Source organism: Dicentrarchus labrax, unplaced genomic scaffold (genome assembly GCF_905237075.1).
Source record: "Dicentrarchus labrax unplaced genomic scaffold, dlabrax2021, whole genome shotgun sequence".
NCBI classification, from domain to species: domain Eukaryota; kingdom Metazoa; phylum Chordata; class Actinopteri; family Moronidae; genus Dicentrarchus; species Dicentrarchus labrax.
This window is the reverse complement of record NW_026136715.1, coordinates 20,931,940-20,945,244: the sequence shown is the minus strand read 5'-3', so window position 1 is coordinate 20,945,244 and position 13,305 is coordinate 20,931,940. Positions and strand designations below refer to the sequence as shown.

At 40.6% G+C, this 13,305-nt stretch overlaps 1 protein-coding gene across 1 annotated transcript in view; it reads left to right on the top strand.

The window, feature by feature from the left end:
• The window catches only part of sema3h (sema domain, immunoglobulin domain (Ig), short basic domain, secreted, (semaphorin) 3H), a 58,144-nt gene that overhangs the window by 16,117 nt on the left and 28,722 nt on the right, over positions 1–13,305 (top strand). Inside the window, exons 2-8 of the mRNA XM_051425234.1 lie at positions 3,534–3,688; positions 7,996–8,058; positions 8,819–8,938; positions 10,212–10,305; positions 10,902–11,021; positions 11,770–11,915; positions 12,504–12,618. Of these exons, the coding sequence (XP_051281194.1) occupies positions 3,534–3,688; positions 7,996–8,058; positions 8,819–8,938; positions 10,212–10,305; positions 10,902–11,021; positions 11,770–11,915; positions 12,504–12,618 (813 nt within the window). The remainder of the gene's footprint in view (positions 1–3,533; positions 3,689–7,995; positions 8,059–8,818; positions 8,939–10,211; positions 10,306–10,901; positions 11,022–11,769; positions 11,916–12,503; positions 12,619–13,305) is intronic.

Sequence of the window (13,305 nt, the reverse complement as noted above, 5' to 3'; positions counted from 1 at the left end):
TCATCACCCCCCACCCTGTCATCGCAACAAGATTTTTTACAGGCGCTCTCTCCTCTACCCTCATCAACCTTTCCTGCCCAATCCCCACCTGTCTTTTCCCATTCTTCCTCTTCCTGCTCATCCTCATCATCATCATCCATCCATTTTTATTAATTCTTCCATCAGGATTTCTTTCACTCTGCTTTCTGCCTTTAGCTTTACCCACCCCCCTCCCTTCCCTTTCCTCCTCATCTGTCTATCATTGTGTCATGTTTTGACATTTTTCCTATTCTCATCTCGTAACTGTCTTCACCCATCAGACCGTTTTCATCTTGTTGTCACTTTGCCATGTCATTTTTCTCATCTTCTCTCCCTGCTGCTCCTCTTCCCCCATCTCTTTCTCCTCCTCCTCCTCTTTTTGCCTTTATCCACCTTTGCCATTTTACTTCCTCACATTTACTTTGTGGTTTATGTGCACAGTGACATTTTCTTTTATGTAATCGCAAATCAATTTTTCTTTGGTCCAAAAGAAAAAGGGACTTGCAATATTCGGTTTGAATCACACAATTATGTGCCAACAGGAACTGTAAATAAAAGTCACATGGTCTCACAGCATGTAGCTTGTTAATTGGGCCGAGTTGTGGAAACCTGTCATCCCACCTTGTTAGACATTTTGATGAATTTGGATAGGGTCCAAATAAATCTGATTCAAGTTCCTGTAAATGTAGTTAAGGATGATGGAGTTTTCTGCAGTCCCTTTGCCTTGTGCTCAGACCAGTTAAAAGCACATGAAGTGGATGAGTATGAACTTAAAGCTGTAAAACACATGAATGCAGCACTTTACACATTTCTGGAGCCTGGCGGTAGTTACTAAAGTGAGAAAATCCAGACTTGTGGGACTGCGTGGAGCTGAAATGGGGTGAACAAGCAGCACCTGCATTGCCTGAGTATTATAGGTTAAGGTACCTGTAAATGTAATGTTTGGCCGGCACGACACTGGCACTATTTAGACCTTTCGTGGACTCGTCCTTTTGGCTATTATGGTAATTTCAAACAAAACGCCTTGTGATCAAAGTAATCCTACGCAACAGAGACTATTACCAATATCCAGAGTGGTGGGGGTGAAAGGGTTAATGCTTCTTTAATTCAGTAAATCATTATATTTCAGAATATGTGAATTGACTAATAAGTGAATTTACTTTTCTGCCTCTTATCTCAGTCTGAGTTGTGGTACGGGCAGGTTGAGCTCAGTAGCTCTTCCTGGGAGATGCCAAGGCGATTCTAGATGGAGATGGAATATAAAATCCCTCCAGTTTGATCTGGGTCTGCCCAAGGGTCTCCTCCGAGTTAGATATGGCCAGAATACCCTCACAAACAAGATGCTAGGAGTCGTCCTGGTCACTTCAATACAATATAGAGTTTGGGGCACTCCCCTCCTCAGCTAGTGTGAGAGTGTGAATGGTCTTGTTCTCACCTGAAGAAACAAGTATTCATTTTAACAAACTCATATGTGGACATTATTTTGCCCTTTATGTCACCCCAGTCTGCCTCTTGCCATCTCTTCATCTATCCTTGTTTTTCATATGCAGTATGTCATCTTTTTATGATCCTTCTTTTTTCTATTAAACCCACATGCCAACTAACACGATACGTAGCATAAAAAGAACAGATACAGCTGAGTGTTGAAGGTATTCATTCATCACATCACACATCCTTAGATCCCACATCTGCTCCAGTGAGCTCTAGTTTAGATAATTGCCACGTGTTTGGAGAGGCAAGGCTGTTTGGGCAAAATTTAATGAATAATGGGCAGCCACAGTGATGTGTCAGCAGAAATACTTTGGTTGTGATGGATAGATTTCTGTTTGTTGGGCTGAAAATCTAGTGGGCAAAGCAGAGGCACTGTAAGAAGAAGTTGTGTCTTTGTGTTTTGTAACCCTTTGATAAGTCAGGATAGTGTTGGCTAATTACAATATCTTTTTAATTTCTATCTAAATCAAACTTGAGAATAACTCAGATTGGCAAAACAGAAAGAAGTTCAACAGGTTTTAACTTTATCAGATTGCACTGAAATCTGATGGATACATCAACAGCCATGTCTGTGCAAACACAAAGCTGCACACACCATGCTGCAAGTTAACACCCTTGGGGTGCTGTAAGGAATATTGACCAAATAATTTTCTGTATGCTCTTTGTGTCAGTTCAGATTCAGCTGCTTGAAGAAACACGCCGTGTGTTTGATAGGGGTTATCCGTCACTGCAAAGGAAGAAGCCACACATGAATGCCAACCACCAAAACTATACATTATCTCTCCTTTAATAACAGTTTGCTGCCACCGTGAAAGATCCTTTATATCTCCTTTAAATCATCCCCTGAGTGAACCAATATTGTGTGCTAAAGCTACACTGGGCAACAATTTATGTTAATTACAAGTTGTATTATTATCCCATTTCTCCTTAGGATCTGGTTTATACACTTAGATTGGAAATTTTACTCTCCTGCCTCTCGTCCCTTCGGTATCATTTGGTATGAAGCATGGCAGAATGGCCAGGTTGCTAAACAAGACTATACTGTGTGCAGTTTACTAACATTATGGGCCCAATTTTCTGTGTTTTGAAGTTCAAACTGTTTTTTGTATACGCTCTTTCTGCCTCTCACTGCTATTTAGAGCTGCCAATGTGTGAAGCCATGCCTGGTGCTGCTTTAAAGCCTATATGTTTATGCTTTTAGCTTTGCGGGCAGATGCCAAGTCCAATCCACTGAAGAACACTTGGCAGTTAAAATGTGAAAGTTAACACAAGACAGACGGACGTGCGATGTTCTCATAGTTCTCATAGTTTACATGGTGCAACAGTGCAATCATCTTAAAAACATTTCATCTGCTCGCTCGTTATCCGGGCTTTCAGAATCGCTCGCTATCAACCAATCTGTCTGGAGATGCAGTTCAGGTGCAATGGGTCTGTATGTAAGTGTGTGTGTCTGTGTTTGTTTATTAACAAAAGATACATTACAGATTCTTTTGTTTGACCCGTATCCCCAGTGTGATAAGAGATATGAAGCTGTAAGACAAACAACTGACAATTGCGTGTGTGATAGATACTGCAGGTGTGGGAAAGTTTCTGTCTTTGTCCAGTATGTCAGTTTATCTGATTGTCTGTCTCTTGAAAAAAGCTGGCCTCAAAAACTCTTAAACAGATGGATGTTAAGTGTATTTCTTATTATTTTCGTTTTTGTTCCTTATTGTTCCAAATTTCCCCATGAGAACATTAAAACTCTAATCTACTTCCCCCCAATGGAGGGTGAGGGGAGAGGTACTTTAACCTACCATAAACCTTTAAAAGATAATGAAATATGCCGTGACTGTGTGAAAGTTTTTCTAGCTTAGTGTATGCGCACTGCTACCAGCATGTCATATTTATTTCAACCTAGCCATTTTGCCTGTTTGCCAATTTCAGGTTCATTCCTTGTATATTCCCTCCAGATATTTTTTGCACATTTTCAAAACTGATTTGAATCCGTCATGTCCCATCACCTTCTTTTCCCCCCTTGTCAGAGCTGATTCAGAACGGCCGCCTGCTGACGCTGCCCCTAGTGGCCGGAGACCTGCACTCCCTGCTGCCTGACGAGGACGGGAGGCGTCTGTACGTGGCCATGAAAGATAACCTGCTGTCTACCAGTCTGGATGACATAACGCAGAACCCACGCAAGGTTAGAACACAAACATTCACATACCATCCGAGGCAAGGTATGATACAAAGATGCAGCAGACATACACATGGTTGCATGAATGGAGATACACATGAAATACACACATAAACTACAGTCACATTACAGCAGATTCAGATAACTTGTGTGTCAGGGGCCAGGGTTCTGATGGGACTACTTAGTGATGATATGAGGAAGAGGAATGTCACACCCCTCTGACTAATATCCCCTTGGACTACCTATCTCTCTCTAATTCCTTACTGTATTACAATAATAGACATATCTTAGTTTCTAATGTTCTTTGCTTTGAACCTTGATAAACTCTTTTTATCGCCACTTTTCTTGTAGAAACAGAGTGTTTTAGTGATTCAATTACAGCATCTTCCACTGTCTCATCTTTCTACCTCATTCCAAATTGGCTTCCAGCCACTCAGTTTGGTACAACTGTATTTGGCCTGATGACCATATCTTCTGATGTAACCTTTGAAAAACATGCTATTTGTAGGATCTAAAAATGGTGAAAAGCTCCTCTGTTGCCTAATTTGTGTCCAAAGCTCACAAATAGATAGCAACATAATAGCTTTGAGACAGGCCACAAGTTATTTTCTGCACATTTCCTGCAATCCTACTTCCACCACTCAGATGCCTCTGTGTTGTCAGTGTTGGAGAGGCAATTTGCTTTTAGTCAAATTACCTTTTGGACATTTTTCGCAAAGGCAGGGACAGATCACCTGCACTTCATATTTTTGAATGTGTGCAGCCTGTAAATGAAATATTTTTGTTTTTCTGTAGCCTATTTATTGATTTTCTTATACCAGTGAGTGCTTCCTTGTACAATTTGGCTTCTCTAATGTAGTGGATTAAGTTCTTTTTGAATGGATATTACATTTTAAGAACCAGGATTTTCACGTTATATCAATGATGTGAATTTCTCAGCTTTGCTCCTCTCTTGATTCAGCTGGTCAAGTTCCCACCCTGACACATTTCACTCAGCCTAATGAGGTTGAGCTAATATTCATGTCGACACACACTAAATCCCTGCAATGGTATACCAATGGTGCAACAAAACATATCAAACATCAGCGTAAACAGTATTCATACTCATAGGAGCCCAAACCAAGATTTTCTGCAGGAAACACAACACCTTTTTGTTTCTTAGGAACATAAAATCTGGGTGTAAATCATTTTAAAACAATCTGCTACTTAAAAAAAAAAAAAAGATATAAGTTACAGGTTTATTAAAGTATCTGGTTTCGTGCTGCACCTTTTAACATGATATCCAGACTGCCAGACAGACACGTTGATGGTTTGCCAGCCAGTCTGGTTGAGTTCAGGGTCACAGCAAGGACAGCCACAGTGCTGCTTTTTCATAAGTCTGCCTTGCCGGATCAAATCAATACCCTCATCTGTCAGATTTACAGATTTATCAGAGTGCCAAACAGGTAGGCAAGCAGACAAACAACCAGTGAAACAGACAGACAGCAGTCAAGCTGGCCAACCACCCACTCAGCCAGGCAGTCAGCCAACAAAAGGATAGATAGTCATAGTCATTTCATAACTCATAGCTCTGTGCTGGCTCTAAAGTTATATATTTGTACATACAGTATTTATAGTCTGTTTATACTGTTCCAGCTTGTGTGCAGTTTTTTTTGCTTGTGGTGTTAAAACCACTCACAGTGCCATATTCTCAAAATTTCTGTTTATTTTCTCCGCCACTGACATCCACAGCTTCTTATCAGTGCAGCCATGGTATTCCTACTTTTCTTTTCTTTTCATAACTTTAAATCTAACACATATATGCATATTTGCAGTCCTAATGGCTCAATGAAAGTACAGTACCATACAGAGAGATGGACACGTAAACCAGTTCCTGCAGTCCATTAAAGCTCAGGGCTGAGTGCCGAACGAGATGCTGTTGCCTTCAGTTGCACTTGTCTTTGATCAGGGCAAAAACCCTCGAGGCATTCCTTGTGTGTGAGTCTGCAGCTGGCAACCCACATTACACAAAGGGTCACCAAGGGTTTGAGGGTCCGTTTGTGGCTTTTTGTTGCATATTTGTTCTTTATTCATTCTCCCTACTTCTGCTCTTTCCATCTTCTTTCCTCTTCCGCACTGATATTCTCCACCAAAGGACAGGAATTTATAATTTCTTAACATCAGTTGTTTCTTGTTTGATTTGTGTAATTCCCCTTTTTTTCCTGCCAGGACCCACATTCTTGTACGTTGTATAAACTGACAACCAGCACGCTCCTCACAGAGGGGTAAATTTCCATAAACCAAAGCCTTTACCTGGTGCAAGTCCTTTAGTGGTGGTCCATGTTCCTGTCAGTGTGTGGTATTTCAAGATAAGGGGGACCGTGGTGTCTAATCTAATCTGATCGTCTCAGCTCTGCAGCGGGCTCTGCGGGAATGACTGCATCAGGGAACGATTACTGGACATCCAGGAGAAATAGTTTCCCTGAGAGCACCATCATTTGTCATTAATTATAGTTGGTGACACATTTTCTAGATTGAAGCAAATTCAGACTTGGAATTGGGGGCAGTGGGGGTAGGGTTGGGGGACGCAGCAGCTTGAGAGTTTTCTGTTGTTTTCTGGGTCAACATCCATGCACAGACCATGTGTCTCATTTCTTTCACTATTAATGATCTGGCTTGAAAGCTGAGAGGTGGCCTTTAATTTGGCTGATATTTTGCCACTTTTGATTTTAAAGTAATGGGAACCAAAACAAATTGTTTAGTTTCTGCATTTTCTTCAGTTATCTTTCAATTTGTGTGGTATGTAGAGATAAGGCAGGACGATCCCTTATCGTATCCATTTAATCTCTGCTTCACCGTCCTGGTCTCTGAGGGAATGACTGACTCAGGGAAATATTTATATTAGTCATGTAGCTGCCTTTAACACTAACCCTCACCCCTCTCTCTCTCTGTCTGTCTGTGACATGCCTCTATTATTTCCTTCCGTATTGGCTTGACATGAAAGCAATAGAATAATCCCCGTTTATGCAGTGTTTATATTAAACACTGATTAAGTTTACATGCACACAAACAATGCCATTTCATCAGCCATGATCTAATTAAAAAATAAGTATTTTCATGGTTGGTTATCTTACGTGAGTGCAGGATGAACTAATCGATTAAAAGAAACCTAAACAGGCCTGAAGCAAATGTGACCTGATTCTGACACAACCTGTGGTGGTTTTTATTCAGACATAGTGACTCAGACAGTTTAAAAAAGTAGATAAACACTGTCTCATGCCATGACAAAAGACTTAAATCTATTAATGTCTCCATGTCTGCCCCTAAGCCACAGTTGGAAACACCTCAATTTTGCTTGTTACATTTGAGAGGTTCCATTGCTTGTCTCATTTCTGCATTACAGAGGTTGGAAAAAATTTTCATTTTGGAACAGTGTATCATTTATTTTCTTACTTGGCAGCAATGTACATGACAAAGAGCCAACATACAATGAAAGAAAGAATGAAAGAAAATGAAATATAAAGTACAGTTAACTTGACTGTGGGCTGACATGAGGCATGTATGTAGGCTTCTGTGTGGGCAAACTGTCTAACCAAAACAAATTAGAGAACATTTTTGCTTCCTAGCCAGAGTTCTGTACTTTTAATAATAATAGACACAAAATAAACCCTAACCCCAACCCTTCAGTGCAATAGGTGCTCTCAAATGTTGTCTAAAATAGCATCCTAACCATGTAGTCTACAACACCGCCACCCTCAGCTATGGTTTACTGCTGTAACGAAACAATTGGCACCACTGGAATGGGTGCAATCACACAAATAATAATGATCAAATTTAAACAAACCTTATAATTATGGTTTCCATTTACGAGGACTGTAACCAAGTATGTGATATAATGTGATTTCAGTCAACAAAGAAATCAACTTTTTGTTTTATTCAAAGTAATGGCAATAGTTGCATTATTGTTCACATGTAACTGTAGCTAAGGGCTCTGTAGTCACAGCCAAACGGTAGATTAATTAGTCATGTTGCCACCATCACTGCTGCTCTGACAGTTTGGCTCATCATCAAGACCCAGCAGTGCTGCCAGTTGGTTTTTATTTTCTCCTCCCTAAAACTGCCTCACAAGAGGTATTAAAACCTTCCTCTTCTCCTCCTGCCTTCTTTCATCTAGATAAGTCATGTTTTGCTGACTCTCCCTGCCTCGCTTCCTCGTAAAGCACCTGCCAAATGCCAAAAGCCTTTTATCGGAAATTTAGAGTGAGCAATAAAAAACGCTTTTTAAATCTCTTTCTCTCACTCTTTGTTTTCTTTATCTCTCTCACTTTCTGCAGCTGTACTGGCCTGCCAGTCCAGACCGTGTCCAGGAATGTCTCATGGCTGGGAAGGATCCAGAGGTGATTCAATACACAGACACAGATACACACACAAACACATCGGATTTCATAAGCAAAGCAACACATACCACAGTAACTACTGTGTGTTACCATGAATGCTGGTAATCGGTTTTAAAGTCACACAGGGAAGGAAGTACATTTACACAGCATCCTACACAGATATGGACCAGTGGCTTACAGGTCATATCAGATGCAGTATGACAATTACTACCACACAAAAAACTAAAAATCTGTGTAACAAGCTCTGCAACAACTAAAACAAGACAGTTGCATAATAGATTACGATCTAGAGCGGAACTAAAGTTGAATGAATCTTATTCATTTAGGAACAATAAACAAACAAGAGGGCTCGGATATCAAGATTCAGCTTAGCTAGATTTATTCAGACAACAAAACGACACATGCAGGGCAAAGTGGACAGACTATGACAGGGTGCTTTCAAGTTCAGTGTAGCTACCGCGCTTCATTCCCTGTCTGCGTAAAAACAGTTTGGGCAAAGTTTCAATTCCGAATAAGAAACATGCAATTCGTGTTTTTGATTAATTCAACTTGGCTCCTCACTTTTTTTAACAATATTGTTAACTGGTGTTAGAAATACAACCAATTAAAATAAAATTACCCCTACCTTATATATCTAATAAAACAACATTATAAAATACTATTCATGCTACATTATGTCTCACATTGGGTGTCTCTCTCTCTCTCTGTATTTGTGTGTGTGTGTGTGTGTGTGTGTGTGTCTCTCTCTCTCTCCATCCAGCTGGAGTGTGCTAACTTCCTGCGAGTTCTGCAGCCTTTCAATCAGACTCACCTCTATGTTTGTGGCACTGGGGCCTTCAATCCCCGATGTGCTTTCATAGCTACCAGCGTCTTCCGTCAGGTATTACTGCAAACACACACTTCCTGTCACAGTGAGTGAGTGGAAGGGGGATCACTGTACAAAAGTAACAGCATTGTGTTTCTTCATTTTTACTTAAATATTAACACCACTTTACATTCACACATGTAGACTCACTCATACTGTCTGACATGATTTCAGTGTCTGTACACAATATTTTTATAGAAGAAGAAGCTCCACTCAGTAATATAATATATATAAATAAATAAATATATAACATGATAAATTACAAAACAAGGTTGACTTGAACATGTCTTTTTAATACTGAAGCAATGCTTTTCCTGCCACCCACCATCCCAGTCCCAACCCCTATACGCAGGCTATCAGCGGCTGAAATATCATATGTGTGGCGTCTGCCCCTATGCCCATATATCTAACAAGATTCACCCTGTGCCATGTGTCTGTAAAATATACAATGTACCTTTTGTCACTGAGGCTGCACTATAGGGGCTACAGGACACTGTAGATTTATTTATTTTTTGTTAAATTCTAAAGTTTGTCTCCTTTGTAATTCCACACTGACTAGTTGGTAGTTTCTCATAATTTAGACACATATGGGTTATCGTTTTGTCAGAAATAGGTTAATGATTCTAAATTCCCTCAGTTATGGGCGTCTGTGTGTGTGTGTGTGTGTGTGTGTGTGTGTGTGTGTGTGTGTGTGTGTGTGTGTGTGTGTGTGTGTGTGTGTGTGCGTGATTACATGTGAGGTTTAACCTTGTGCAAGTTGTGTGTGGGAGTATGGTATCTGCGTATGTGATTTTGTGTCTGTGTGGGTATGTGCATTCTTTTTGTGCAGTTTTTTTCTTTTGAGGTTGCATGCATGCCATTTATCAGTGTGTATGTATGTGCGCGCATGTGTGTGTGTTCATGCATGAGTGAACAGCTAATCCCATGAAAGGCCGTGTGAGATCAGAGAGGTTCAGACATGGTGCTTAGAGGAGCTGGTAGTGCTGACTGGTTTAAGACTGGACTTCACACATTTTAAAATCCCTCCACTTAGCACGATTACCCTCAATTAACCGCTCTCTCTGTGCGTGCGTGTGGGTGGCAGCCTAGTTCAGCTGGCTGAAAAAGTCTGAATTGACAGAATTAATGGATGACACTAATTATTTATGAATTAAAGAATGAATGAAAGAGTCACAACTTGTCAGTCTGCCCAAACAACTTGTTCTCCCTTGACTGTCTTCTTCTGTCCAGCTGATTTTCTCTGTTTCTGTCTGAGTGACATCTGTTTCTGTTTTGGTTTGTTTGCCAGTCAGAGCACCAGACTCTCTCCTACAGCCAGACAGAGTGTGGGAAGGGGAAATGTCCCTACGATCCGTTCCAAAAAACAGCCTCCGCCGTTGTTGGTAAGTTGACCGTCTGTTTCCTCAAAACACAACTCAAATAAACAAGGAATTTAAGTTATCATAGGATCAGCTACAACTTGTCTGAGAGGTTTTGGCTAGGTGTGGATGACCAGTTTTACCTGTGCAAAAACAAATGAATCAAATAAACAACTCAAAAACAATATATGTTTGTTGTTGCAGCAGTGTATGACATCCTCTGCACTACTACTTTGTTAATATTATAATTAATATTTTTTCTTACACAATGCCACCTAAGCATAGAACATATTCTGTGGATAGGAATCCTGTTCCCACAGCAAAGTTAAAATGCAAATTCATTTGTAAGATATTTTATGAATTAGATATACTCATAATGTATGTTGACTTAAAACTCATTGTAACCATGACCAAAACCTATCCTAAAATGAACCAAAACAACCAACTTGTTGTCACAAGAAATGTGGGAATTAGTTAGAGTATGTCTGCAACAAGAGTATCATGAGTTTTACTTGGAGGTCATATGAACCATTGTAAGAATATGTAGGAATAAACCTCAAATTCAGATTGACAATCTGTTCTGTTCTGTCTCACCTAAGCTCTTTTGTTATTCTGCGTAGACGGAGAGCTGTATGCTGGAATCACCTCAGACTTCATGAGCCGGGACTCTGCCTTCTTCCGCAGTCTCGGCAGCCGTCACGTCATCCGCACTGAGCAGTACGACTCCACCTGGCTGCAGGGTAAGAGCAAGAAAACATCAAAGAGAACCAAAAGAAAGTAAAACACTTACTTTTGAAAAATGGTCAGATGCCACAGCAGAAGTTTCTGCTTATGCAGAGTTTTAGTACATCTGCAGATGAAGAATTTCACTTGAGTCATTCTTCTTTCAGAACACACCAAATAAAATGGCCTTGCATACAGTTAGTATGCTACCCAGGATTTGTCTTCATTGCCTTGTCTGTAACATGTTCATGGTCACCCATCTGAACTGTGAGTCATAGCTCGTTAGAACTAAAACATGTGGCACATTGCTAACAATCAAATGATCCATTAATGATAATAATAATATCAGTAACATTTGAATTATAAATCAAAGAGCTACTCCTTCAATACGTATCAATACTGTTTCTACATCACTTTCTCAGAACCTTCTTTCTCTTTACTTCTTGCATTGTAAACTGAATATTCTGAACGTCAGTAAACTGAATGTCTTTTGCTCAAAATCAACATCTCTATAACCATCACCTGCACACCCGGTTGGTGTTTTATCAGGCCAGTGAGTCAACGTCTGCTTCTGATAACAACAAGATACATGTTGACTTTCTCTGCTGTTTGTAAACTCAGTTGTACCTCCATCGTCCCTTTACTCTATCTCTTTTCCTTGTACACTCTTACATGCATATTACGTGCCTATCAGCAGAGGTGGATTGCGTTACAGTGGATTTATAATTTACCTGTCTTACTCCGTCTGACTCTCTCTCTCTCCAGATGCCCAGTTTGTGCGGGTAGCGCCGCTGTCTGAAACTGATAACCCAGAAGATGATAAGGTCTACGTGTTCTTCACTGAGCGCGCTCAGGAGGCCGAGGGGGCTGCTGGGAAGGTGCTCTACTCCAGAGTGGCACGTGTGTGCAAGGTATGGAGCGCATTCGTTAGAGAAAGATAGAGACCAGGTTTGTGTGTGTGTGTGTGCGTGTCCTCATATCAGAAACTGTCTGCATGTAGTTTACATAAACATGTGTTTGCCTGGACAGGTAGAGTACGTACGTGCTGGTCAGTGTGTGCGCCTGCCGAGGTGTGTGTTTACGTAAATGGGTACCAACTAATCAATTAATCAAGTGAACAATCTACAATAATCGTTAGTTGCAGCACTATCATATTTTACTGCAGGATTTAATGAAAAGTTAGTATGTAAAATTATTTGTTTATTTAATAGGGCATTTTAGTTGTGACATACTGTAAAATAAAAGTCATATTACGTATCATGATCATTGAAAATATAGTTTAGTCGTAGTAAGTCTTTATACAAGAATTTATATTCTTTATTTGGCTAGTCCTTCTGGGGTTCACATACAATATTTTTAGAAATAAAAATAAACAACATCTGTTTTTGCATTCTTTGAATTTCTTTAAAGTAGGTTGTGTGTGCACAAGAGAGAACAATGAGTGATGACTGAAGGTAGACGAGATGTTTTTATTAAATGTTCTTTTATGTTGTGTGTAGAATGACATCGGAGGCCAGAGGAGTTTAGTCAACAAGTGGAGTACTTTCCAGAAGGCTCGTATGGTGTGTTCAGTCCCAGGACCAGACGGCCTGCAGACACACTTCGACCAGCTGCGTGAGTACACACAAGCATCATATGACAAACACATTACATCCACAGTAAAACTAATCACATCAGACAGGCCTCAACCACTGGAGCCAGCCACTGAATGCTTCACAAAAGAGGTAGTGAGATCAGTTACTCAGCCAGTCTGTGTCTGTTTGTGTTTATGGGTGGCATGAATGAAGAGTTGGAGCTTCTTCCTCAAATATTTCAACGCAATGAAGGAGAGTTCACAGAAACTTAGAAGTGCTCAACCACAGCTTCAGTGTGTGTATGTGTGTGTGTGTGTGTGTGTGTGTGTGTGTGTGTGTGTGTGTGTGTGTGTGTGTGTGTGTGTGTGTGTGTGTGTGTGTGTGTGTGTGTGTGTGTGTGTGTTAGTATGGCTCCACCGTTACCACGGTGATCAACAGCCCTGTCGGTCACCTTGGATTTGTCTTCGTGCCTCGGCCTTGGTAACCACGGCAACTGGCCTCAACATTTTGTTGCTGTGGATTTATTCATTATCAAGGATTCGCGCCAGTGTCCTCCGTTTGGCTGTGCGTGTGTGTCCCCTCAGGAGCAGGTTTATGTAGGCATGAGTCTTTGATGTGTATTTTGAGTGATTTGGATGTTAGCCTGTGTTCGCTCTTTGTATATGTCAGTCTGAACCCGTTTCTGCAGATGTACAAGTCTCTTTTCTGCATTCACCAGCGCTGCACT